The 27975-nt window shown below is 46.9% G+C and overlaps 2 protein-coding genes across 2 annotated transcripts in view; one reads left to right on the forward strand and one right to left on the reverse strand.

Annotated features, from left to right (window-relative positions):
• Positions 1-1707: 1707 nt before the first annotated feature.
• Positions 1708-27969, reverse strand: TCF19 (transcription factor 19). The gene is made up of 3 exons (XM_077462667.1): positions 27101-27969; positions 14298-14868; positions 1708-2748 (listed from the first exon to the last, which is right to left on the reverse strand). Exons 1-3 carry the CDS (start codon positions 27384-27386, stop codon positions 2526-2528), a joined length of 1080 nt encoding a protein of 359 aa, XP_077318793.1. The 5' UTR covers positions 27387-27969; the 3' UTR covers positions 1708-2525.
• CCHCR1 (coiled-coil alpha-helical rod protein 1) overlaps positions 27053-27975 on the forward strand; it is a 130852-nt gene continuing 129929 nt past the window's right edge. Inside the window, exon 1 of the mRNA XM_077462458.1 lies at positions 27053-27190. The gene's annotated coding sequence lies outside the window, so the exon portion shown is untranslated. The remainder of the gene's footprint in view (positions 27191-27975) is intronic.

Here is a 27975-nt window from a genome sequence, read left to right on the forward strand (position 1 = left end):
CCTAGAAGAACTGAAGTGGTTATAGCTGCAAAGGGTGGGCCAACTCCATATTGAACCCTATGGACCAAGACTGGGATGCCATTAAAGTTCATGTGTGTAAAAGCAGGTGTCCCAATACTTTTGGTAATATAGCATACACCATAATTTGTTACAGGTTCCCATTCACAAAAACATAACTTAAAGTGTGAGAGCCCCAACAATAAAATTCTCTTATATGCTACATTTTGGTCCGTTAACCACTTCGCATCCAGGCCAATTCTGACATTTCTCTCCTACATGTAAAATTCATATTTTTTTGCTAGAAAATTACATAGAACCCCCAAACATATATTTTTTTAGCAAAGACCCTAGAGAATACAATGACGGTTGTTGCAACTTTTTATCTCGCACGGTATTTGCCCAGCAATTTTTCAAACACAAACAGTAAAGTTAGCCCAATTTTTTTTGCATAATGTGATAGATGAAGATACACTGAGTAGATAGATACCAAACATGTCACGCTTCAAAGTTACATGCACTCGTGGAATGGCGCCAAACTTTGGCATTTAAAAATCCCCATAGGAGACGCTTTTAATATTTTTACTGGTTACATGTTTTGCGTTACAGAGGAGGTCTAGGGCTAGAATTATTGCTCTCGCTCCAACGTTCGCGGCAATACCTCACATGTGTGGTTTGCACACCGTTTTCATATGTGGGCGGGACTTGCATACACATTCGCTTCTGCATACGAGCTCACGGGGACAGGGGCACTTTAATTTTTTATCGTTAATTTTACTTTTATTTTTTAGTTTGACACTTTATTTTTTTTTATTACTTTTACTCCTATTACAAGGGATGTTTACATCCCTTGTAATAGGAATATGGCATGATCGGACCTATTTACACAGTGAGATATGGGGTCAATAAGACCCCATATCTCACCTATAGGCTGGGAAGCCTAAAATAAAAAAATAAAAAAAACCCTGATCACAGCTTCCCGGCCAAGGTGGCGCCATTATTTTGAATTCAGAGGCAGGGCGTAATGCCATAACATCGCGCCCAGCCTCCGAACGATTATAGGGACTCGGAGGACCATCTGGTCTGCCGGAAATCTCTATGATACCATCCGGGGGCCGGCAGATCCTGTGACCGACTCACTGATGGAAGCTGTGAGTCGGTAGAAGCACTGGAGGGCAGCGGGAGGGCGTCCCCTCCCGCTGCCCGTAAGAACAATCAAGCGACGGAACAGCCGCTATGATCGTGCTTATGGTGCAGGCAATCGCCGGCTGAAAATGCTGATATTTGAATGATGTCTAACCTCAGACATTATTCAGATCTAACCTCCGAAAGTCGATGCCGTCCCAGGACGTCCTCCCGGCGCAAGGTGGTTAAATATACCATTGAAATTGATCTGTTTGAAGTGCAAAAAAAAGTTATTCTGGTTAGCTGATGGCTTCCGGTGGCTCTGGACCATTATCAGTAAAGCATAGTTTCCTGGTATCGCTGTAGACTATAAAAAATGCCTCCTTTGGTTATTGAGAAGAGGGAGGAGTCCTAAAACACGTGCACGCTCACTCTTTCTGCAGGTAAAAATGCTGCTCAGTACTGTGATCACCCTAGAAAAGGTAGGGCACTAAAGCCAGGATTAGCAGGTTAAATTAAAATGGTGTAAAAAAAAATGTGCAAAGAGAAGACTAAAATGCAGCCACCACATCTAATAACCAGCTGTGCAATGCAATACATTTTTATTCTTGGGTTTGAATACACATTAAAATTTTTTTTTTACAAATTCTGCTTATGTTTTACCCGCTCTTTAATGAAAAGGCAGAAACTTCCTCTTGTATGTAATGTTAAGAAAAAGGTGGGGAGTTATGCTGTACCAAAACTAATACTGTCTGAACTGTGCTGGCAGATCTCAGGAGTTGTAAACTAGATCCGAACACGGTCTGTCGTAACAAATGTAGCGCTGAAAAGGTCTGCTTCAACAAAACTACTAAAAAGGAGACAAACATTTTAAAAATATATTTTAGGTATGCTGTGTAAATGAAAAACAAAGTGGGGATTTCTCAAATATGATTGCAAAAGTGGAAATACATTTTAAAAGGTTATTGGACACCATTTCCATGGGGAATTAAAGGCTATCTGTAAGGTCTGGACTAGACTCTGAATACACAAGTGCTGCAAACATTAGGTTAGGTCTTGTCATGTATACAGAACTAACCAGAGGCCTATTACAATGATGCAGCAGCTGAACTCCGATAAAGACCCAGGACTTTACACAACCTTGGCTCATTAGTGGGAAAATGAAGGTGATGGTTGTAAAAGTGGATAAAGTACAACAGCTTCCAAGACATCCTCTTTAAAAACACACAGACAGCTCTTACAGCCTTTATAGAATGCAATGGGCTGGTGCTCAAACCGTTGAGACTAAAAAGTTGTAACATGGTTTGCACTAAAGCTGTAAAAGGGTGCACCAGTTGACAGAAGAAGGATTTATAAAAATAGATTAAAAGCCAAGACGTAAGAAGAATACGACAGAAGTCTGGTCACGTGCAACCACAGTGAAAGTCTATATCCTGCAGGGAGGTTAGACTGCGTCCAATGCACACCACGTGATACCAGGAGTCACAGTGGTCACACTGCACCCAGCTGACTGTGTCTTCCTGTGGGAGGCAGCAGGAGCGCGAGGCACAGGGTTCTGCACTGGACACAGTCTGTGATATCACCAGAGGAGGCGTTGGATTCTTTCTGGGACGACCTCTTGGCTTTCTAGGGCAAGACAAAAAAAAAAAAAAAAAAAAAAGAAGAACAAGTTAGCATATATAAAAAACACAAGGCAACAGGAAAAGTTGACCAAGGGTCCTTTCACATGGGCTCCACTTTGCTCAGCAGGGATCGATCCACTGAGCAGGCGGATGACAGGTCCATCTCTTACTGTGCAGAGATCCGCTGTCCTCTATGGAGACCGGATGAAAAATAGGGTTTCCATCCATCTGGATTTCATGGACGGGATCGGATAATGGCGGACATGTCACCACTGACATCTGCCGCGCCATAGGGTTGAATGGACCTCATCTGAAAGCCCGTGTGAAAGGACCCTAGATGACAGAAAATAATGCAATTAAAAATATATCATTACATTAAAGGCACTATGGTATTCCACAGCAATATACATTACATTACATAGTGTCCTGAGCTCTTTGAGACAGACAGAGCCTTCTTTTGGCGGTCGTTAATCGCCACTGGAAAAAAAAAAAAAAAAACACACACAAAAATAACCCAAATCAGTATACATTTAGTCTGTTTGACTGTTAGACCCTGCAGCCTCAGTGTGAAAGCCGAGTGCTTTCACACCGAGGCGGTGTGCTTGCAGGACGTTAGAATAAGTCTTGCAAGCAGCATCTTTTGGATTGTACAGGATCAATGCATATACCGCCCCTGCCATTGAACTCAATGGGCACCTGCAAAAGCAATTCAGCAGCGGTGCTTATAACCCTTTCCTCAGCCGCTAGTGGGGGGGTTAGAAGCGCCCCGCTAGCCACAGTAAAGTGCCGCTAAAACACACAACACTTTACCACTAATATGATGTCTAACCTCAGACATCATTCAGATCTAACCCCCGAAAGTCGATGCCGTCCCAGGCACTTTAATGTTTTCCAATTCCCACATGAACATTCTCAAATCCTTAAAAGAAGTAAATCACTTCAAAAAAAAAAAAAAGTCAGCAGCAACAAACTCAGACGTGTTACTGGTCTTGTCAACAGGGAGATCTCTCCGCACATCTGGTTCCAAATACGTAAAATGGAAATCTCCTTAAAGTGGTTGTAAACCCTTACAAACCACTTTGACCTACAGGTAAGCCTAGATTAAGGCTTACCTGTAGGTCCAAGCAATATCTCCTAAACCTATATGGTTTAGGAGATATTTGCACGTAGACAGCGGCGCGTAGGCGCGCTGAGCGCGGCAGTTCCAAGAATGGAGCTGCCGCATTTGTCGACTCCCGTGCGCATGCGCGGGAGTGACGTCATCGCGGCTTCGCCGAATGACAGCGGCGGAGCTGCGAGACGCCACCAGCAAGATGGATGCGGCGGACTACAGGGGACAGCGGCGACTTCGCTGGCTCCTGTGTCAGGTAAGTGACACATAATGGGCTACTATGCGATGCATAGTAGTCCATTATGTTTTACCTTTGCAGGGAAAAAGAGGAAGTAAACTCATCAGGGTTTAAAGCCCCGTGAGTCCGGTCGCGGGTCCCGCGGACACGATCGCCGCGGGCATACCCGCGATCGTCTCACGAGACGGCTGAATGGAAAAATGGTTGTAAACAGCATTTCTCCATTCTGCCTAGCAAATAGTGACGCTGATCTCTGCTCCATGTGATTGGAGCAGAGATCAGTGTTCACTAAATGAAAGCCCATCCCCCCCAGTTAGTAGCACACCCCTAGGAACACTTAACCCCCTACACTGCCACCCACTGGTTAACCCCTTCACTGCATTTATATAGCCGTGATTGCTGTATAACTGACAATGGTCCCAAAAATGTCCGATGTGTCCGCCATAATGTTAAAAAAAAAAAATAAATAAAAACTGATCGCCGCCATTTCTAGTAAAAAAATAAAAATGCCATAAAAAACTATCCCTATTTTGTAAACGCTATAACTTTTGCGCAAACCAATCAATAATCGCTTATTGCATTTTTTTTACCAAAAATATGTAGAATACGTATCGGCCTAAACTGAGGGAATTTTTTTTTTTTTTTTTAATATATTTTTGGGGGATATTTATTATAACAAAAAGTAAAAAATGCGTTTTTCTTCAAAATTGTCGCTCCATTTTTGTTTATAGCACAAAAAATAAAAACCGCAGGGGTCATCAAATACCAAAAGAAAGATCTATTTGTGGGGGGGGGGGGGAAAAAAAAAAAAACTTAAATTTTGTTGTTTGGGAGCCACGGCGCACCATTGCGCAATTGTCAGTTAAAGCGACGCAGTGCCGAATCTCAAAAAGTGGTCTGGTCTTTGACCAGCAAAATGGTCCGGTCTGTAAGTGGTTTAAGTGCAAGTTAACTTTTACAGAAAATCTGTAAGGTGACTTTACACTGGAACCCCTCCCCCTCATACCAGATTGCCTGGATTCCCTGCTGTCAGACACCAAAAAGCTGCTTCACTGGCCTGGGGATTTGAAATCCCAGCGGCTTTCTCTCCTCCTTTTGCAATGCTGACAGTACAGGCTAGATGGCTTCCGATTGGTCAGAGCTGACCACTTAGAATCCCTGTAGCCTGCACTGGCTAAGCAATATGGACACTAGAAAGCTGCAGGGGTTTAACCACCTCCTGCATAGACAAATGACAGCTGGAGGGTGGCTCCTGTTCTCGTGTCCCCCCCCCCCCCCCCCACTATCCACATGGGGGCATGTAGCGAGGCGATCGGTGTTGTGCTGTGTCCTTGTGACACGGCACATCCCAGATCTTGGAGGCTCTTTACCAATTTGATCAGCTGTGTCTAATCACAGCTGATCACATGGACGCACTGACAGTGTGAGAGGAGAGCCAATCAGCTGTATTTTCTCACGGGGAGACCTGTACAGATTAATCACTTTTCAACAAATTTTTCTAACAGAAAATAGGATTTTTTGTACTCACCGTAAAATCCTTCTCTGTAATTCACCAACCGACACAGCCCCTCTCTTAGGGATTGGGTTGTTTGCCCTATTACTAGGAGATACTAGGCATTAGCTGTAACAAAAAACTCAGAACTCTTAGTTCTGCCCAGGGGGCGGTCCCTTGGGCAACAACCCTCCAGCCTGCCAGACTTTAGTACGTCAACAAGCAGTATAACCTAAAGATAAAAAGGAGGGGCTGGTGCTGTGTCGGTCGTGAATTACAGAGAAAAGGATTTACGGTGAGTACAATCAAAAAAAATAAAAAATCCTATTTTCTCTTATATTCACCGACCGACACAGTTCCTCTTAGCCATTGGGACGTCCCCAAGCAGTGCCAAACAAGGGGTGGGAAAAACCGCATAGAACCTCATCCACCATGGCAGTGCAACTATATGGCCGCCTGAAAAACTTTGCGACCAAAACAGGCATCAGCCGATGCACTGATGTCTACCTTGTAGAACTTGGTAAACATGTGGAAACACTACCAGGTCGCCGCTTTACACACCTGAGCGACAGAGGCTTGGTGTTGGAAAGCCCAAGATGTTCCGATTGTCCTTGTGTAGAGGGCTGTGACCGGAAAGGGGGGCTCCTGCCCCTTCAAGGCGTAGGCTTGTACTACAATCTGTCTGATACACCTGGAAGTGGTGGCCGACGAGACCGCCATGCCTTTCTTTGGACTAGCCACCGAAACAAACAGCGAGTCTGACTTCCGATGGTATATTTTCCGGGAAGAAACATTTTTCCATGCTCTCAACATAGTTGGCATCAGAGTCCAACAGACCTCGGTTCCTCAACACCTGGCTCTCAATAGCCATGCCGTTAAAGCCAGCGATGTTAAAGCAGGATGGAGAATCGGCCCTCGAGACAGAAGGCCCTCTCGCAACGGCAGTCACCAGGGAGCGTCTGCCACTAGACGCACCAGGTCTGCGTCCCAAGGACGCTGAGGGCAATATGGGGCAAAAAGTATCACTGGGATCCCTTGGCTTCCACTCTGCGAACCAGGCGTAGCAACAGCTTCAGTTGAGGAAAAAGCGTAGATCAGCTGGTACTGATCCCACGGAGCCACAATCGCATCCGACAATGGATCTCTTGTCCTGGACACAAATCTTGGCACCTTCCGATTGAGACGGGAGGCCAGAAAATCCACATCTGGTGTGCCCCACTTCAGGCAGTAACCTGAATATCTCTGGGTGCAATGCCCATTCTCCTAGGTCCAGCATCTGATGCCAGACCAAAAGGAAGAGCCACAAACTGGTAGTGAGCTTCCCCAACTACAAAGCGCCCAAATTTTTGATGCCGAAGGCATATGGGTATGTGCAGGTACGCATACTGGATGTCTAAGGACACCAGGGAGTCCACTTAGAGTGCAGCAACTGAGCGAAATGATTCCATTCTGAACCTCTGCACTTTCCCAAAGTGATTGAGGGAATTTAGGTCCAAGATTGGACGTACACCTTCCTTCTTGGGAACCAGAAACAGATTTGAGTAAAATCCCTAGAAGCGTTCCGAGTCCGGAACCGTTACAACCACACCGCGATTCAGCAGGTCTCTTACCGACAACAAGAGGGCCTCCCGGCGAGCCGGGGATATGGGTATGCTGGAGGGGAAGAATCCGTTTGTCGGCCAAGAGAGAAACTCTTGTAGCCTGTGGAAATCAGATCGCAGACCCATTGGTTGGATAACCGAGAGGACCACAGGGCTGCAAACTCCCGAAGGCGACCCCCCACCCGAGAAATGGGTGGGGGGCAAACCTTCATGCAGTTGCACTTTTATTCGCAGGCTTGCAATTCCAGGGACTTTGACCGTCCGTGGTCGTCCTGGGGACATTTTGTCGAAGCTCCAGGTGGACGAAAAAGCCGTTTGAGCGGAAAAAGAGGGGCCTTGCCTGCGGCGTGGCTCCTTAGCCTTCCTGGCCTGTGGGAGTAGGGTACTCTTACCACCGGTGACATTTTTAATAATGTCATCCAAACAGTCGGTCGCCAAGGAAGGGAAGATCCGTCGGGGCTTTTTTGGATGCCTGGTCAGCAGACCAGCATTTTAGCAAAATCAGGCGCCTCAGCACCACAGCCGACACTAAAGCCCTGGATAACAGAGGAGAGAGTATCCAGGGCTGCGTCACAGACATACTTAAGGCCTTGCACTAGTTGGTCTGCTAGTTCCATGCAGACAGAAGCCTGTTGCGCTCCCAATTTGCGGTGCAAAAGTTATGCCCACTCAGTGTCTGCGACACAAGTGCAGATGCCAGTACTGGTCGCACGGCTGACCCCACAACCGTAAACAAGGAACGAGCCACTGCCTCTGCCTTCCTGTCTGTGGGATCCTTGAATGCAGGAGTCCCCTCAACCGGGATCGTGGTTACTTTATTTAACCTGGATACTGGGGGTCCACGACCAGAAGGCTCTCCTCAAAAGGGTAATGCACCGGCATGTATTTGGGGACTGAAAAGGTCCATTGCGGGCGACCCCATTCCTTGTAAATGAACTTGTCAAAATAAGTCAGATACGGGCTTGCGGGACCAAAAAGGGACCAGTACATCAGCAGAGGGATCTGCTGGCTCCTGAATCTTCAGGGTATCACGCACAGCCATTATAAGTGCTCCAAGAAGCGCTTTGTCGCGCACGGACCCGGACGGGGACTCCTCACTGTCCGAACGTTCCTGGTCAGCGTTGTCTGACAAGACAGAGCAGGGGTCACCAGCCTCAACAGGACCCGAGTCTGCGTTAGTTCATTCGTTGCCAATCCCCTGGAGAGAGCTCTGAGGACCGCCGTCAGGGTGTACATTGGCACTGCTGCAGGTGACCTGGTTGCAATTGCCTGGATTTTGGGGGAACACCAGTTTCTGAAGCCATGCTGACCCTACCCTGTCTGCCACCCAAAGGGGACTTAGGACAGTGATAGTCCCACCCTCCCTGCTGCCGCTGGCTGAGGGGCTCTTTACCGCTGGACTCACCACCCTGAGGAGTTCTGCACTATCCCACAAGCAGGGCCTGTAGTCCCTGTGAGCTCCCAGGTGCAGAGGAAACAAAAGCTGTGTCGGTGGTAGCCGATGCAATTAGCACCATACCACTCTGAAATGTGCTCAGGCTTCAATAAAATAGCCATTAAGAATCCAGTACAAAGACAGGGAAAACGGCTGTGAGAACACAAGCACATGCTGCTGCTAGAGACACTGAAAAAAAAAAAAAACATGATCAGGATTCCAGAAAATGGCCGCCAGAAGCCCAGGAAAGCATGCTGCCCTCGTCCACACCTAAAATGGCCGCCAGCAGCTCCATGAGGGACAGGAAGAAAAAACGATGGCAGTGAGCACAGCGCCATACAGGACATCAGCAAAACCTCACAGGCACCTTCCAGGGGCATGAAAAGCAGGACCCAGGACACCGCTAGGCAGCGCAGCCCCCCAATCCAGGTGAGTGCCCCCCGGAGAGCCCCTGTATAGGCACACACTGCTCAGCAGCCACATGCAGCATCCCCGGCGGGGGGGGGGGGGGGAAATCGACCTTCCAGGGAAAGCCCAGCTGCTCAGCCCCACCGAGGCGGGGAGAGCTGTACTTACCAGTCCTGAAGAGCTGGGAGACATTCCATTGCAGACCCACTCTCTGATCAGTACAGGGTGGCTGCTGGCCTTGGCACACTGACGCAGACATTAGTAGCCCGGTTACATGTGCGCCCCGGAGCATAAAAGCTCACCAACCACCTCTAGGGCTGAGGTTTTCGTCATGGCCGACCCAGCGTGGAGCTCTGGTATGCACAAGGATACTACAAGGATAAGGGTATCCAGCCTGTCACCCAGCCAGCTGTTGATAGTAGATCACAGGATCATTCATGTTGCACAAAAACCACGCTTCTGCATTAAAAAAATAAAGCACGGACCGATGGGCCCGCAGGGTTCCTAGGTCCTTCTTCACTAGGCAAAATAAAACGGAGGTCTGTCTGGCAGACTGGAGGGTTGTTGCCTAAGGGACCGCCCCCCGGGCAGAACTAAGTTCTGAGTGTTGTGTTACAACTAATGCCTAGTATCTTAGTAATAGGGCAAACAACCCAATGGCTAAGAGGAGCTGTGTCGGTCGGTGACTACAAGAGAAAAACCTTTAAATTTCCAACCTTTTTTTTTGCAGAAAAATAAAAAATCCGGTAGTAACTGAATACCACCAAAAAGAAAGCAGTCAAAAAAATAAAAATAAAGATAAAATCAAACATTTTTTTAAAAGATTAAATTTAATTTGGGTACAAGGTTGCATGATTGCGCAATTGCCATTCAAAGTGCGACAGCGCTTAAAGCTGATAATTGGTCTGGGCAGGAAGGGGGAGGGGAGTGCCCAGTATTGAAGTGGTTAAGCATTTAGTACTACTTTAATATATTAAAAAAATTAAAAAAAATAAAATAAATAAAAAAAATATCCCCCACCCAACCTTCATGTCGGACTTCCAGCTAAAATACCCTGTATATCCCACTTCTGGGTAGTAATTATATAAAAATTTCAGATACCCATCTATATTACATTACTTTGTTTTGCAGTATAAATGAACACCTTGAAGTAGTTATTACCTGCCGCTGCTATAAAATATCTTACATCAAGCTACCTGTCTAGGAACACGGTCATACATATTATATTACATTACAGCCCTGTCTAAAATTAGCAGAACACCGTTTTGGGCCTTTTTCAAAAACATTTCTTGAGCATTAAATTAGGACTATAGGCAAAACACCCCCCCCCCTCCCTCCATTTTGTTTAGAGTGCAGGGAGGGTTATAACTTGCCTTTAGTTATACTTTTAGATAGCCAAGGAAGTGCCCATCTTAAGTAGAGGTCGACTGATATGAGTTTTTCTCTGGCCGATGCCGACATTTAGAAATCATGGCAGCCGATGGCAGATATACGATGCTGATTTTTTATTTTTTTTTTCTTCCTTTTTTATCCCCCTTCATCTCATAAAAATCTAACAGACCCCTTTCCCGTGGCATTGTTCAGGCGCTTTTGGGCTAAAAATAGCACCTGTAAAGTGCCTGCAAAATGGCTCCCCTGCAGTCTGTGTGAAAGAGTGCTTTCACACTGAGGCGATGCGCTGGCAGGATGTTAAAAAAAAAAAAAAAAAAAAAAGTCCTGCAAGCAGCACGTTTGGCATGGTGCATGCTGCTCCTCCACCACTCCTGCCCATTGATATTAATGGGCACCACTGCTGAAGCGCATGCAATGCGATTTGGCAGCAGTGCTTCACGGGCGCATTTAACCTCTTCCTCGGCCGCTAGCTGGGTTATATGCACCCCACTAGCAGCTGAATAGCACCGCTAAAATGATTGTAAAGCGCCGCTAAACCTAGCAGCGTTTTACCATCAACGCCTGCCAGCTCCAGTGAAAGCAGCCTTCATAAGTGATACAGAAAATTTCTTACATTTATTAACCACTTGAGATCCGCGCTATAGTCAATTGACGGCTACAGCGCGGATCTCCTTTTCCGGGACTACGTCTATTGACGTAGTCCCGTGTACGAGCGGCCTGCGCGCCCCGAGGGGCGCGCGCGGCGCGCCCATGAGACTCGCCTGATCACCGATCCGTGCAAGGGGTCGATCCCGACCCCTTATCACGTGATCAGCTGTCAGCCAATGACAGCTGATCATGTGATATAACGGAGCCGGTAATCGGCTATTATTCCTCCTCGCGCTGACAGCGCAAGGAGAAAAAAAAAAAAAGCCGATCACCGGCGGCCGTGATCGGGACATCAGTCCCGATCACGGCCAGCCCTGCTAGCGACCACCTGCCCCCTGCCAGTGCCCACTTATTAAAAGTAAGTGCCCCCCGTCAGTGCCCACAGTGCCACCCACAGTGCCCACAATCTGCCTCAAAGGTGCTGCACCCCAGTGCCGCCCATCCGTGCCACCCCATCCGTGCCACCCCATCCGTGCCCATCCGTGCCACCCTATCTGTGCCCATCCGTGCCACCCCATCCGTGCCACCCTATCTGTGCCCATCCGTGCCACCCTATCTGTGCCCATCCGTGCCACCCTATCTGTGCCCATCAGTGCCGCCTTAACTATGCCCATCAGTGCCCACCAATGCAGCCCATCAGTGCCCACCAATGCAGCCCATCAGTGCCCACCAATGCAGCCCATCAGTGCCCACCAATGCAGCCCATCAGTGCCGCCTAATCAGCGCACTTCAATGAAGGAGAAAAATGACCCGTTTGCAAAATTTTATAACAAACTATTAAAACATGATTTTTTATTTTTTTGCATCTTTTTTGGTTTGTTTAGCAAAAAATAAAACTCCGAGCTGTAATACCACCAAAAGAAAGCTCTATTTGCGGGAAAAAAAATGATAAAAATTTCATTTGGGTACAGTGTTGTATGCCCGCGCAATTGTCATTCAAAGTGCATCAGCGCTGAAAGCTGAAAATTGGTCTGGGTCTGAGGGGGGTTTAAGTGCCCAGTAAGCAAGTGGTTAAACAAACCTCCAGTTTACTTGTATGTATGATTTAGATAAAAAAAAACAAAAAACAAAAAAAAAAAAAACTAATAACAGGTAGTCAAAACTTTTGGATTAAAAAAAAAAAAAAAATGGGCTAACTGTTTCTCCCCCCCCCCCCCCCCCAAAAAATGCATTTGAAAGACCTCTGCGCAAATGCCGTGCAACATAAAATATTGCAACAACCGCCATTTTATTCCCTAGGATCTCTGCTAAAAAAATATATATATATATTTTGGGGGTCTAAGTGATTTTCTGGCAGAAAATACAGGATTTTTACTTGTAAGCAATAAGTGTCAGAAAAGATTTAGTCTTTAAATGGTTAAACTGAGAACTCTACACACCAAGTTGAATTCATTCAAGTGTCAACATTACATCTCTTTACTCTTTTCTTGGCAGACTGACCAGAGAGGAGGAAAGTCGCTTCTATGAAGACGCAGGCAACTTGCACTGACTTCTATTACAGAAGTCATTTGCAAGTCGTGCTGTAGTTCTAAATACCGTATATACTCGAGTATAGGCCGACCCGAATATAAGCCGAGGCCCCCAATTTACCCCCAAAAAAACTGGCAAACTTATTGACTCGTGTATAAGCCGAGGGTGAGACATGCCTGTCCATCCCTGTGTGTGTGTCCGTCCATCCCTGTGTGTCCGTCCATCCCTGTGTGTCCGTCCATCCCTGTGTGTCCGTCCATCCCTGTGTGTGTGTGTGTCCATCCATCCATCCATCCCTGTGTGTGTGTGTGTCCATCCATCCATCCATCCCTGTGTGTGTGTGTGTCCATCTATCCATCCATCCCTGTGTGTGTGTGTGTCCATCCATCCATCCATCCCTGTGTGTGTGTCTCCATCCATCCCTGTGTGTGTGTGTGTCTCCATCCATCCATCCATCCCTGTGTGTGTGTGTATCCATCCATCCCTGTGTGTGTGTGTGTCTCCATCCATCCATCCCTGTGTGTGTGTGTCCATGTGTGTGTGTGTGTGTGTGTGTGTGTGTGTCCGTGTGTGTGTGTGTGTCCAGCCTACCTGTGTCCCGAGCCTCCGTCCCGTGCCTTGCCTCCTTGCCTCCGTCCCGTGCCTCCGTCCCGTGTCTTGCCTCCGTCCCGTCCCGTGCCTTTCCCCCTGTCCCGTCCCGTGCCTTGCCAGGATCGCCGCTCTTCGTCGGCGCCTCGGCGGCCATTGTAAAATTCAAAAGCCGCGCCTCCGCCTGTGATAGGCGGAACACTGAATTTCCCAGCAGCCTGTGTTCCGCCTATCACGGACATCGTCTCATCCTCGTCCGTAGTACGAGGATGAGACGATGTCCGTGATAGGCGGAACACAGGCTGCTGGGAAATTCAGTGTTCCGCCTATCACAGGCGAAGGCGGAGCCGGAGGCGCGGCTTTTGAATTATAGAATGGCCGCTGTCTGTCTGCTCGACACGCTGATCGAGCAGGCAGACAGCGATGACTCGAGTATAAGCCGAGGGGGGCACTTTCAGCCTCAAAAAAGAGGCTGAAAATCTCGGCTTATACTCGAGTATATACGGTAAGCCTTTTTATCAGCACAATAGGCCGATGCCGATTAATTAAAAAACTGCAAATATCAGCCGATATATCGGTCAACCTCTAATCTTAAGTCTGATATGCAGTTTCCATAGTGCTGCACCATGGTTAGGTCTACAACCATTTGATGGCTTGGTTTAAGAGCACATGCAACTGTGACCATCATTCACGGCATGCCTTGGATGTAAACATTTTGGGAAATGGTTAAATCAATTGGTTTAGTTCTACTTTAATGGTTTCCCAAGAGAATGAAGAGAAAGCAGTATAGTTTTTTTAAAGACCAATAACTTTTTTGGAACTTGCTCGCACCATGTGTTTAAATGCAATATATATAGTCATTCATTTTAATTGCATCTGAATACACATCTACAGTGTGCAGCAACATACCTAAACTATAGTACACTACAATGCACAGATGCAAATATTTGGCATAAAGATATGTTTTGGGAAAAAAAAAAAATAAAATAAAATAAAATAAAATAAACGCACAAGTTTTCTTATGTGCATTGAATATGTAGGACCGACACAGGATAAAGTTAGAGACACACCAGTTGTTACCAGGTATGCCCCGTTTCTCTTACTACTGTGGTGGCAACTGGTGAATTTTGGCTACAGATACATTTTAATATGCTAAACTTATTATCCCACCTTTCAAATTCCATTGGTTGGGCAACTCGTTTCTCATCTTCCTTCCGCCTTCCACGCTTTCTTTTCCGCTTTCCTTCCTCCACCTGTCTATCCTCATCTTCCTCCAACTCACACAGAACCTTATGCTGGGCTTTCCTGCGGCTGCTCCTCCTTTCTATACCGGTGCGGGAAGGGAGAGGAAGGTCTGGAGTGGCTGGTTTGGCCAGCTCTACTGTTCCTCCTATCAGACCTCCGCTGTGCATCCTCTCCCTCTTCATCTTGCTGATGCTGCCGATGGAGTTCAGGATGACTGTGGCTCCAGTTGTGTAGTGAGGAGATCCTCCACGATCCCCACCCAAACGTCTTGTGCCCAATACCGGTGTGAATACGGGAAACGTTGTCCGAGCACGGGGTGATGTGATGGCTGAAAAGTCCAAAGGTCGCACACGAACCTGCTGGAACAGGAAGTAGGTGTCTGGAGAATGAGATGGAGAGGAGGGTGGAGAGGGCCTTTCCTGGAAGCGCAGAAGGTCTCCATCTGCCAATTCTACCTGCTGTCCCCGCTGGAGGTGAACCTCATTGATGTAAATTCCTAATAAAAAAAAATAAAAAATAAAACTTGTCTAGGTCAAACTGCATAAGGTTAGATCTAAACAGGTTCTTAGTTGCTCAGATGCTCCCTGAACATAGAGTAGAAATAGATGAAAAAAATAAATAAAGGCTTGTGGCGTTAGCAAGCATGAAGGAGCAATCAAGGCAAAAGGGACAGGTTCTTTTAATGGGGAATTACCACCCCCCCCCCCCCCCCCCCCTACAGATACTCACCTTTGTCTTCATCCCCCCCTACTCTGTCTTTGGAAGCTCCAATTTAAAAAAAAAAAAAAAAAAAAAAAAAAAAAAAAAAACCACACACAACACAGTATTTTGGGATATGGTGGAAGAAGGTGACATGTGACCTTTTCCCTGTCCTTCCAGGGTGCAGTGCTTAACCCAGAGTGGCCAATTGCTAGATTTTAAAACCTAGCAAGAGAAGGAGGTAGTTAACCCTGTGCAGTTTCTAGACCTTCCACCCTCTCTAGTTCATGTCACTAGGAATAAAAGGGGTGTGGTAAATCTACAATTCTGGGTTGCCAAAGAACTGGAATAGAGGAGTACTCCAAATGCCTGCCATTTAGAAAAATATAAGTATGTCTGAAGAATGCTTCAAATACTATCGAGATGTCAACCAAGTACAGGATGTCCTGCAAATTACTTCCAGATCATGGGACATTAATTGGAACAAACAATGGCTATCTGGATGTTTCAAGTCCACCTTCATGTGTGTGTCAAGCTGAATTAGCATGTATATGACTTGCACCCAGGGTTGCCTTGTCCCATTCCCAGGAAGTAAGCCCAAAAGGAAAACTGGAAGCTGTAGTCCAACCACAAATTACAAATGGCGAAGCAGTCCTCTATGTAGCTTGGCTATCCATACGCTGCACATAGAGGACTGCTTCGCCGTTTGTAATTTGTGGTTGGACTACAGCTTCCAGTTTTCCTTTTGGGCTTACTTCCTGGGAATGGGACAAGGCAACCCTGGGTGCAAGTCATATACATGCTAATTCAGCTTGACACACACATGAAGGTGGACTTGAAACATCCAGATAGCCATTGTTTGTTCCAATTAATGTCCCATGATCTGGAAGTAATTTGCAGGACATCCTGTACTTGGTTGACATCTCGATAGTATTTGAAGCATTCTTCAGACATACTTATATTTTTCTAAATGGCAGGCATTTTGATCCTCGAACTTACACCTCACTAGATTTCTATATCAAGTTTGTTCACCCCTGATGAAGGTTCTGAATTATCAGCAACTGGAAACGCGTCGGTGTGGGTGATATAGGACAAGCATTGTTTTAATTATATTTTGTTCTGTATATGTGTTTGTGTTTTTTTTATTAATATACCAGGAGGACATTGTTTAGCCTATTTGCACTTCCTGGTAATATGTAAATTGTGTAATTTATGAATAAAAATGTTATATTATTGTGTCCATTTGTGTCCGGAGTTGATGGTCATTTAAAATCCCACCCACTCAGGGGGAAGCTCTTTTTTGATAAGTACATTGGGATTGGACCACTTCACCGTTATTTGACCCATTTTCAGTTCTTTTCTCGTTTAAGATCCTGGCAGAAGCCTTAGCCCTACTACTTGTCAAGGCCATTACAGTGATCCCCTGTTTGTCACACAATCCTATCAGCAACTGGAGCAGGATTTGCAGAAAGCACATGACTTCCTACGGTCCCTTGGTTGGCTGGTCAACCTGGACAAATCCCAGCTAGTTCCAACTCAGGAGGTGTAGTATTTGGGGTACAAGATATCCTCAACAGAAAGATCTTTCTCCCTTTGGATAAGATGAGTCAGGAGGTAACCATTCAGGAAGCCCAGATCATAAGTCATGAGGGTAATGGGTTTAATGACATCCTGTTTCCCAGCAGTCCCTTGGGCAAAGTTTCACCATCACCCCCTACGCTGTTGGGATGGCGACCAGCAGTTTGCATCAGCCTTTGCCCCTACTGGCCAAGGTCAAGAGGGTGCTGTGGTGGCGGCAAGCCAGTCACAATCTAGACAGGGGTCTGTTGTGGTCCAGGCCAACCACCCTCGTGGTAAAAAAAAAAAAAAAAAAAAAACCCACACACCCTTCTTTTGGCTGGGGTGCCCACTTGGAAGAAGAAGGTTTGACTCAGGGAACTTGGGCTCCAGTGGAATCCAGGACAGACCTCGAATCAGGAGGGAGCTGCTGGCAATTCGGAAGGCTCTAGAGACCTTCCAGTCACGAATAAGGGGGCAGCACCTGCAGGTGTGCAGTCAGGCAATGCAGCAGCATATATAAAAAATAAATAAATACAATTGATAGCAGGCAAAGTTTTTGGTTGGGCCAAACTAAACCTGACTTCATTGACTGCCATCAACTTAAAAAGGGACTCTGAATTCTCTAGCGGATTTTCTCAGCCACCAGCGAGTAAGATAAGACGCATGGTCATTCAACCTGGGAGGTGTTAAGAGATTGTGGGGACTTGAAACTGGCCAGAGGTGGACCTTTTCGCCTCAAAAGAGCAACAAGAAGGTTGCCTAGTTCTTCTGCTTTTGCTGGATCAAGCCAGGGGATAGATGCCTTTGCCATGCCTTTCCTCCAATAAGACTTGTCGCTGCAGTTCTCCAGAAGTTTTTGAGCAAGAGAACAGATCTTAATCTGGCTAGCTTAATTTTGGCCGAGGAGAGCCTGGTTCGCTAGCCTAAAGAGGCTTGCCATATATCCCCCGGTTCCTCTCCCAGTGAGGAAGAATCTTGTCACAAAGGGACCTATTTACCACCCTCCGTTGGAAACCCTCAGACTAACAGCGTGGTATCTGAAGGGCTCAGGGGGTTCTCAGAGTGATAAAGACTCTTCTAGACTGCCTCAAACCAGTGACCAGGCCCATTTATACCAAGGTTTGGAGAAGATTCAATTCCTGGTTAGCAGAACAGGGTCAGGAACTACCGGGAATTACAGTAGTCCTGGATTTTTTCCCAGGCAAAAGTAGAATTAGGCCTCCATCAACACCCTAAAGGTGCTGGCCGCCACCTTGAGTGTATTTCTTCAGGTCTCCCTGCAGCAAGATCGATTCGTAAAGAGCTTCAAGGCCCTCTCCAAGTCCAGGCCAGTGAGTGTTTGGGCCTGTCCCACCTGGGATCTGTCCTTGGTACTCAGGGCGATTACAGGAAGTCCTTTTGAAACCCTGGAGAAATCAGATTAAGTGGGTGGTGCTAAAAGGCAGTATTTGCAATAGCAGTCACTTCAGCCAGAAGGGCGAGTGAGTTGCAGGTGCTCTCAATGCGAGAGAAGTTTTTATTAATTTGAGGATAGGGTTGTGCGCAAAACAGACCCTAGGTTACTCCTCAAAATAGCCTCCTTGTTTCACGGAATGCATGACATTATCCTGCCAACATTTTATTCCACCTCAGAAGTAGATGTTAGTAGAAGCCTTTTGGCTCATCTTGAGGTCAGCAAGGTCTTCAGAAACTCAAACCCTTTTTGCAGACTTTGAGGGGGTATGTAAGGGATGTAAAGCGTCAAAATCCTCCATTGCTAAGTGGAGTAGAATGACAATTACAGAAGCCTACGGTTTGGCAGGGAGGTAAGCTTCCCTAGTTAAAGCACATTCAACCAGGGATGTGTCAGCGTCATTGGCAGAGAGGGCCGGTGCAATGCCGGAGGATATCTGCAGAGCAGCAACATGGTTCGGCTACTCTACATTTGCAAAGCATTACCGCCTGGACTTGTTTTTCTGATAAGGCACAGGCATTTGGGCGAAAGGTCCTCCAGGCAATGGTCCCACCCTAGCAGGGCAAGTTTCTTGTATGGGAAAAACGTTTTTTCCAAGGGCGGAACCAGCGCCAGCAGGGCTTTAGTTCATACCCTGAGGTGCCCCTTTACATACGTATTGGCCAAATGGGCAATATGATTTTGACGTTGGCTCTGCAAGTACTTCCCACTCCAGTCTGGAAATAAATTGCACTGATATATACACCTTCCAGCACAAGAGACTATACATGGGATGCTCAGGGATAAGCCCAGTACCGCTAAAAATGCCTGATATTAAAGAGTGATAAGCCACTATAAGTAACTCCTGCACTGACTTTTAAGTATTACTAATACTGTGTATATTCTTTATACCTCCATTGGATCATTCAATCACCTTTTGACACTGCAGCAGAATCAGCATATTACATGAACAGGCTGCTCTTTTATTAGCAGATGAATGACTTTCAGTGATTTTAGAATCTTATTTTGTGGCTTCTAATGGGTGGGGTTACAGTCAGTCATTCTCATCAGGATTATCTCTACGGCTCTGCTCTAATTGCTGTCTTCTTGGCTATCCCTCTTATTTGGCTCGAGCCCCCATGGGGGAATTGAGGCTGGACCTACATCGCTAATCAGCACTAGTTAGCGATCAGCTTCAATTCCACTGGCGTCCGGACGTGTGTGTTTGTGTCTGTTTCCTTCTCGTCTGTGCCTGTTGGGATAGATTTTATTCGGTCCACAACAGTTCACATATTGTAGTTATTTAAATGGTGGCTTTTGTATAGACCTTTAGCATGTCTTAGTGAATTTTAGGTGTACTGTATAAATTATATTAAATTTATTTAATTTTCAATAAAGTAAGAACAGTTTTACATTTTGGTGCACTGTCCCTCAGTGAGCCTCACTTCCCTTGGGGTCACCTGTCTTTAGGGACCCCTGTTTTATATGCAATTTGATAGAGGTTAGAGGACAATCCCATACAATACCTATCGCACGCATAATCAGACTTTCCCCCCCCCCCCCCTTTTTATTGAAAAACTGACAGGCAAACCCAATCGGATTGCCCGTTTGAAAGGTACCTTAGTATAGCGGGACCCAGAGTTTAATGGTTGACTGTGTTTGTTTACCTTTTAATTTTTCTCTCAACAGAACAAGCGAAGGAAAGACGGAAAAGGTCGAGTCACGTGGGGGGCGTGGCCTGGCAGCGCATGGAGTAGGACGCCATCTGAGGAGCTCCGCTCACTAATCCTACAATCTATTGCATCCTGCTTACTGTGGCTCGTTTTTTCTCCCATCACCTACCTGGCAAGACACCCCTGACTTCAGGCTATATGTCACCATCTAAATCTCAAAAGGCTGCGGCGGTGAAGCTAGCCCAATTCCGCCATGGAGCCTCGGGGGAGCAGCAAGATGGCGGCGGAGAGCAGGAAGACGAAGGGAGACCGGCGGGCGATACAGCCCTGCTGCTGGAAGCTATTACTCTGTGCCGCACCTCGCTGACCTCACAAATCGAAGTCAAGGTAGATATCTCACACCTCCGTCAAGATTTCCATAAACTACGCGACCGGGTGAAAGAAGCTGAAAACCGCCTGAGTGCGGTGGAGGACGCTCTCCTGCCATTGCGCACTGAAACTGAAGGCCTCCAGCAGCAAATACAACAGTTGTTCTCCAGGCATGATGAGATGGAGAACAGGCTCAGAAGATATAACCCATGTTTAAATCGGTTTACCGGAGGGCAAAGATCCTGCGACCTTTTTGGAACAGCTATTGATCACCACATATGGCAGGGAGGCGTTTTCCCCAATGCTAGCGGTGGAAAGAGCCCACCGCATGCCGGCCAGACCGCCACCGCATGCCGGCCAGACCGCCACCGCAAGGCGCTCCCCCGCATACATTTATAGCTAAAATGCTTAACTTTAAAGACAGACACAGCCTTGCGCCTGGCTAGACTGAAGGGCAACATCGAGTTTGGAAATGCTAAGCTTGCTTTATTCCCAGATTTCTCAGCGGAGGTTCAGAGGTGTCGCCGAACCATTTTGGAAGCCAAACACCATGTTATTTTCGGCTAAACTCCGTGTTGAACATGATGACAAAGTGTCCTTCTTTGAAGAAGCTGAAGCGGTGATTGCCTGGCTGAAACGCCGTCCTGCTGCAGCCCACAAGGCCTGATGAGGCTGTGAGTATGCTGAATGCTGACTTATCCTGGTGTGGACTCTGGTGAACTTAAGGGTGATCGTGCTTGTACCCTGCTTAATAACTGCTGCTGCTAATAACTTACTCGGGCACGTACTACAGATGGGTGGGCAGCACCCCCAGATCATACTGTATGACAGCTAGTTTTCCACACCCTAATTACTACACCTGGAACCTCTGTTAAGCCATTACTAGAGCCACAGGAACCAATTTATCACTTGTACTATTTTCTATCCTGCCGTCCTTGGATGGAAGAGACGCCGTTTTGCACCACAGTTGTGGTGGGAGCTTGGGAAAGATGCGCGTCCTGGGGAACTGTGTTGTGCAGCAAACTAAACCCCCCATGTACACCCAGGGTATGATCTGCTCTGCATGGAGACACGACGGGAGGACGGTGCGTTTGCACTTTGTTGCATCGGAGAACCTGGACACAGCCTGTTTACCCATTGCTGTTGCTTGCGTTCAGGGTCCCTGGTGCTGCGTTTGTGTTGCTTGGGTCCCGTCAGGCCAAGATGACCCTTCATTATACTATCCTTTTTAACTCTGGGACGGTTACATGTGCTCAGTTTTGGGATGATGCCCGCATAAGGTTGGGGATATGCAGGGCGGGGTGGGGGGAGGGTTGGGTAAGACGGTTGGTTTTCAGGAATATATAAATATATATATATATATATATGAAGTAAATGCACCTATTTGCGGGATATGTTGTGTTTTATCAATATGCAGAGACTGCTACGGCAGAAGCAGCACTACGGGCAGCCCAATACTGGCATCCTTTGGGGAAAATGGGGTGATGCACCCTGTTACCTACACACATGCATTATACGCTGGCCTCACTCCTGATATGGCATCATTGACGTTCCTCACGTGAGAGGGCTCGGGGACAAGATTAAACGAGCAGCGGTATTCACACTCCTTAGGAAATGCAGGGCGGATGTGGTTGTACTGGTGGAGACACATGTAGAGGAGAGGTTGCAGATGGCTATGAGACGTCCTTGGGTGGGCTGGATGTATCATTCGACCCACACGTCCCATTCACGAGGGGTGGCAGTGTTGATTACCAAAACTGTCCATTTTGAACTAGGGGAAGTGCTCACAGACCCACAGGGACAGTATGTATTTATATACGCAAAACTGTATGGTGAACCCCTACTTATTTTGGCCTATGTTCCCCCACCATTCTCCGCTTCTATATTGCTTGCAGGGTTCTCCTTCATGGCAAGGTATGATAGCACACTGGAAATATGGTTGGGAGACTTTAATGCTGTTATGGATCCTAAGCTGGATCATTTGCGCCCTGCGCACCCTACAGGAGGCTCTGCCGGTAGTGGTAGGCTGCCGCAATTGATGGCATCCTTCCACCTGGTGAACTCGTGGAGGCACAGGTTCCCTGCCACACAGGCTTTTTCCTGTTTCTCCTCATCCCATAATACATTGTCCCGGATAGATTACATATTTATCTCACAGGGTCTTACTCCTCGTTTACTAGAAGCATCCTTTGGTCCACGGTCCCCATCGGACCACAGCCCATACCAAATTTCTCTTAGAATTCCGAGACATAGGCCCAAACGGACGTGGCGCTTGAATCCCTTTTGGCTTACATTGTTGCCGGAGGGGGAGGAACTCACTGCTGAATGGAGTCGGTTTTTGAGGATAATGATTATTCAGCAAGCCCCTCGATGGTTTGGGAGACCTTCAAACTCCACGCCCGTGCTACCCTTGTGTCCCACATTAATAAAATTAAGGCAAAGTCAGTGGAGGAGTTGGAGGTGGCTTTGGAGGGATTAGCTGTGGCGGAGAGTGGTCTTGTACGTGATCCCTCAGCTGCTAACGCGGCCCAGCTCCGCCTGCAAACCAGGGTAGTAGATCATATACACTATGCAAAAGCCACACAAAAGCAGTTTTTTCTCAAGCAAAAATTTTTTGAACATGGAGAACGGGCTGGAAAACATACCTGACACGTAGTGAGGGGAAACCCGATAGTTATTACTCTAAAAGGCCCAAACGACTCCTTGATATCTGACCTATTAGAAGTGACGAATAAATTTACGGAATTCTTTTCGGCTCTATACTCCTCCATGGCACCCCCCCAATTGTGACCTTATGACCGCTTTTCTAGAAAGGATAGACCTACCCCAACTCACGGCAGAACAAATTGACATGCTAGAGGCCCCGCTTACCCTAGAGGAGATTAGCGTATTTTTCCGTGTATAAGACGCTACTTTATCCTTAAATTGTTAGCCTGAAATTCGAGCAGCGTCTTATACACGGTCAGTCAGCCTGGGAGAGAGCCGTGCGGGTGCCTAGATGGTCATAGCTTGTGAACGGCTTCCTCCAATCACGAGCCATATGTTAGTGACGTCAGCTGGAGGTAGAGGAGGAGGTGGAGAGTGCGCAGATATGATCCCGTTCGACGTGGAGACTGCGCAGATGCAGAGAGCAGAGCGTTTTGAGCCCAAGATGTCACAGAATAATAAAAGTAAGAGACTGTCTTATTCTGCAAAATTTAAACTCAGTGTAGTTAGCTATGCAAAAGAGCATGGGAATAGAGCTGCAGAGAGACAGTTGACTGACTCAGAAGACAGCAATGATGCAAAAGAAGAATTCTGTCTGGAACTAGTGATGAAGAAGAGAACATTGATGCAACAGAGGTTGAATAAAGTGATATGATGCATAATATACTGGTATGTAAAAGTTAATTACTAAATAAAACTGTGTTCTGTTTTACCTGTTTAAAATATGGATTTCTTAATTCTGGGTTGCAAAAGTGGGGGGCGTCTTATACATGGGGGCGTCTTATAGACGGAAAAATACGGTACTCTTGCGATTGCTAACTTTGCCCACTCTAAGGCCCCGGGCTCGGATGGCCTGCCGGTAGAATTCTACGCACATTTTCTGAGGTTATTTCGCCCAAACTGTTGATACTTTACAATCGCTTGTTCCAAACATTTGAACTACCTACATCCATGAAAGAGGCCACTATAGTCCTGATACCCAAGCCAGGGAAAGACCCCTTGCTCCCGGAATCGTACCGTCCCATCTCATTGTTGCAGGTGGACATTAAAATTCTAGCTAAAAATCCTTGCTCTGCGCCTCAGTCGGGTTATTCTTAAACTTATCCACCCAGATCAGGCGGGCTTTATGCCAGGCCGCAACACATCCTTTAATTTCAGAAAGCTTTTCATTAATCTGCAAACTCAACATGAGGAAATAGGTACACGAGTGGTCGTGTCACTTGACACGGCTAAGGCGTTTGACTCCGTTGAGTGGCCATATTTGTGGAAATATCTGCAGAGCTATGGTTTTGGTTCTAATTTTAATACGATGGGTGCGACTTTTGTATCACGAACCAATGGCCAAAGTGGTGGCAAATGGATGGCCCTCCCTATTATTCAATCTTGGTAGGGGTACACGACAGGGCTGCCCACTATCCCCGCTCCTCTATGCCTTGGCAGCAGAGCCTCTGGCTATCACTATACGTGCTGATCCAGTAATTAAGGGTCTACAGTTGGGACATGTTATTGAGAAGATCAGTCTATATGCGGACGATACGCTGTTGTATCTCTGACTCAGACTCCTCCTTGACTAGAGCCTTGATGGTTATAGAGCAGTTTGGGGTATTTTCTGGCCTTAAAATTAATTGGAATAAGTCCCAGATTTTGCCGCAAGACAGCTTTCCCCCAACCAGATCCCAGAGCGACCTTCCCTTGCAAAGAGCCGCAACAATTAAATATTTTGGTTTGTATATATCCAGAGATTCAAGAGATTATATAGCCCTGAATATTGACCCCCTTCTCTCTCTAATTAGAAATAAACTCTGTACATGGTCCCGCCTTCCACTGGGGGTGTGGGGTCGAATTAATCTCATTAAAATGATTCTATTGCCCAAAGCGTTGTATACCCTTGGCACTCCCCAATCTACCTCCCTCTAAAGTACTTTAAGAAACTAGAAGCCCTTCTAGGCCCCTTTGTGTGGGGTAAAAATAGACATAAGCTGGCATGGCAAAAGCTCAAGAACCCGACAGATAGGGGAGGTATGGCGTTACCAGACTTTAACCACTACTACATTGCAGCACAGCTTTCCCAATTTTTTCATCTTGACAAAGCTGATGGTGACCGCTTCATGACCTTGATCTGCCCTAAATGGGCTCAACGCACAGGTGATCCACTATATGCTATTACTATGGGCACAAAATGTAGGTGCTTAGGAGATGATACCGCACCCCTTCTACACCAATACAGACGTATTTGGGATATAGCCTCCGGTAGATTGGGAATCCCAACTTACACTGACTACACCCCACTGTGGAATTAATAATCATATGAGGGAATTTGCTACCGTACCAGGGCAAGAACTATGGAGCAGGTGTGGGGTGTTTTACTTACACCACTTAATTTCTAGCAGCACTCCCAAACCCTTTACTCAATTGCAGGAAGAGTTTGCACTCCCATGCAACATGCATTTTCAATACCTACAGTTTAGACATGCGACTAATGCACAACTCCCTCGAGGAACATACCCACATCCCACCCCCAACCCCATTCTCTCTGTGGCAAAGAGCGAAGATCCCAAGGGCCTCATTTCGTCATATTATGATATGCTATATGCTCCAATTGCCTCCAAAGTTGCATATGCCCCGAAGGTAGGCTGGAAGAGGGACCTAGACCACATGACAGATGAAGAATGGGAAGAAGCACTTGAGACGTGCAAGGAGGTGTCCCCTAAATTATCTGATAGAATGACGCAAATTTTTATATTGCATAGAGCTTACCTCACCCCGATTAGAATAGCGAAATATAAACCTGAGGTCCCTCCTAGCTGTCCAATGTGTAAAGTGGCCGCAGGCACCTTTTTCCATCTTGTATGGGCATGCCCTTTGCTGCAAGGGTTCTGGATTCAGGTGGTGAATTTTCTGCATGACAATATGGGCACACCTGTTGGTCTGGACCCCAAACAATGCTTGTTGGGTGTAAACCCGGGGGTACTCGACAGGTGTACTAAGTTATTCCTGCAGGAAACTGTTGCGAGAAAGCTTATTGCCAGGCAGTGGAGATCTCCACCACCAACATTAGCGGAATGGAAAGCCGACAACCTAACTTTGCCGTACAAAAAATTTATTTACAGCAATAGGGGGTGCCCATTCAAATATAATAAAGTGTGGGACCGTTGGCTGAATGACTCTGACACATGCATATAACCATTGTTAGACCACGCCATTTTTAAGTGCATAAATCTGCTGCTGGTTTGATACTCAAGGTGCTAAATGCTACAGGGGATATTATGTTTGGATACAAAACTGTACTCTATACTGAATGTACTATAGAATGCAAACTGTAGGTATGCTGCTGTAAACTACTTTCCTACATGTTCTTTACTGTAAACTGTGTTTTTTGATATCTGTGCTTTACTTCAATAAAACGTTAATGAAAAAAAAAAAAAAACTGAAAAGGTCAAACTAACACGGCACACCATTAGCCCCCACTGTATGTACTTACCGCCATGGGTGAAGAGCTGTCAGTGCCCACACCGCCAGTGTAGCGATCCAGGGATTTGAAAGCTTTGCCCTTCTTCCTGCAGGGCTTCCAGGATGGATCAGAGCAATTCAGACTGGTCAGTGCAGGCAAAGAGAATCGATCTGATCTTACATACTGCAGTAAGGAGGAGGAAAAGGGGGTTTCAAAGCCCCAGACTTTTGCACCGGCTGCGTGGGCACCAACAGGTCACCACTAGGGATCAGCTCAGGCGTGTTTGCACACCTGGAAGTCGGCACTGCGCTAATCACAGGCAGCGAGACATTGCCCGATTTCTGAAGAAGCGCATTGGGACAATGTCTCACTGCCTGTGATTAGCGCAGAGCTGCGTCAATTTCCTGGTGGGCTCCACACGTGGAGTGTGCAAACACGCCTGAGCTCATCCTTACTCACCACTTATGGGAGGCAAGTACAGCAGGGATAATGGTGTACAATATTAGTTTACCTTTTCTCTGCCAACAGGACAGGAAGTGAAGGAAAATCTCCCTAAGACACAGATCCCCACAATAAAACTGACAACGATTTTACCCCACTGTAAAAAAAAAAAAAAAATATATAATAAAAATAAAAAGAAGGGGGAGGGGGAGCGGATCTGGCTTTAGACATACATCAAGAAAGTGAACACAGATTCTGATTGGTCACTGTGGATAAAGGTGCTCCTTACCTTCCAAAGATTTCAAAACAGAGAACAGAAGATTCAGAACAGGCAATAGACAACACAGGAAACGGGTGCAGAAGAGGTGCAAAGACAGACAGACATGAAGATAATCACCAGTACTGGTGCAGCTCTGCAGGTTGACCCGCCATTCTCCGCTAGGCTCTCGTTCGGCATGGATCTCTGCCTGGACACGCACTTTTCCCGGTAAGGGAACATCACACAGGTCGTGGCGGGCTCCCAGCCGGTAGACGCAGCGTGAGGAGTCGGGTAGGAAGGTGTAGAGGTCTTGGGAAGGTGCGCTTTGTGAACTGGAGGCCGGAGCTGCACCCAGGTCTGAACCCATCCGCAGCAGCTGGAAGCATGGTTGGACTTGGGACATGGCAGCCTCTGACCCCACCATGACAGCTAGGTGACCCCGACCCTCCCCGCGTTGATAATAAGCCTTCCCCCAATCTCTTAAAAGGGGGCTTCCTGTAATCACTGACCTTGGTGAAGCCCAGGTCACTGAAGCTGACCTATGACCCTCAAAACCCTAACATGAGCATTGGCCCCATGCCACTGGTTGCTGAACCCCAAATATAAAGTGGGTTAGGTTTTTATAAGTGGTGACGTCACACAATCTTATCACTATGACCCGAGATCTGACCTAGCTAACCCCTTGGTTTTCTACCTCCTCGGATTACCACCCCCCCCCCTGAGGCTGGGAGGTAAGGAAACACCGAGCGTGACGTCACTGCGGTCACGGAGCCACCGCTAACATCTGAGCTCACCAGAGAAACGGCTACGGCGGGAAATCAGAAGGAAGGAAGCGCGCCTTTGAAATTTGGCGCGTTTTCCCTACCAAGCACACGCCTCCTCGTCGTAACCCCGCCCACTCACAAGTTAACCCGGTGCAAGTAGCTGGCGACCAACCACTCTCACTAAACTTTGATTGGACTAAAGAACCGCGGCCTTCCCTTAGCCCAGCACACTGAGGCGAGGCCATGGCG

The sequence above is a fragment of the Lithobates pipiens genome, unplaced genomic scaffold, assembly GCF_037356315.1.
Source record: "Lithobates pipiens isolate NorthernLeopardFrog02 unplaced genomic scaffold, aLitPip1_a1.2 Scaffold_1, whole genome shotgun sequence".
Lineage (NCBI taxonomy): Eukaryota > Metazoa > Chordata > Amphibia > Anura > Ranidae > Lithobates > Lithobates pipiens.

What these genes read in the sequence shown, in the direction of transcription:
- TCF19 (XM_077462667.1), bottom strand. Translation starts at nt 27,386, where the DNA reads ATGGTGGGGTCAGAGGCTGCCATGTCCCAAGTCCAACCATGCTTCCAG. An exon ending in GCAGAGCTGCACCAGTACTG is followed by an intron (nt 14,869 to 27,100) that starts GTGATTATCTTC and finishes TTTTTTTATTAG; the next exon opens with GAATTTACATCAATGAGGTT. An exon ending in CAACCAATGGAATTTGAAAG is followed by an intron (nt 2,749 to 14,297) that starts GTGGGATAATAA and finishes GTCTTGCCCTAG; the next exon opens with AAAGCCAAGAGGTCGTCCCA.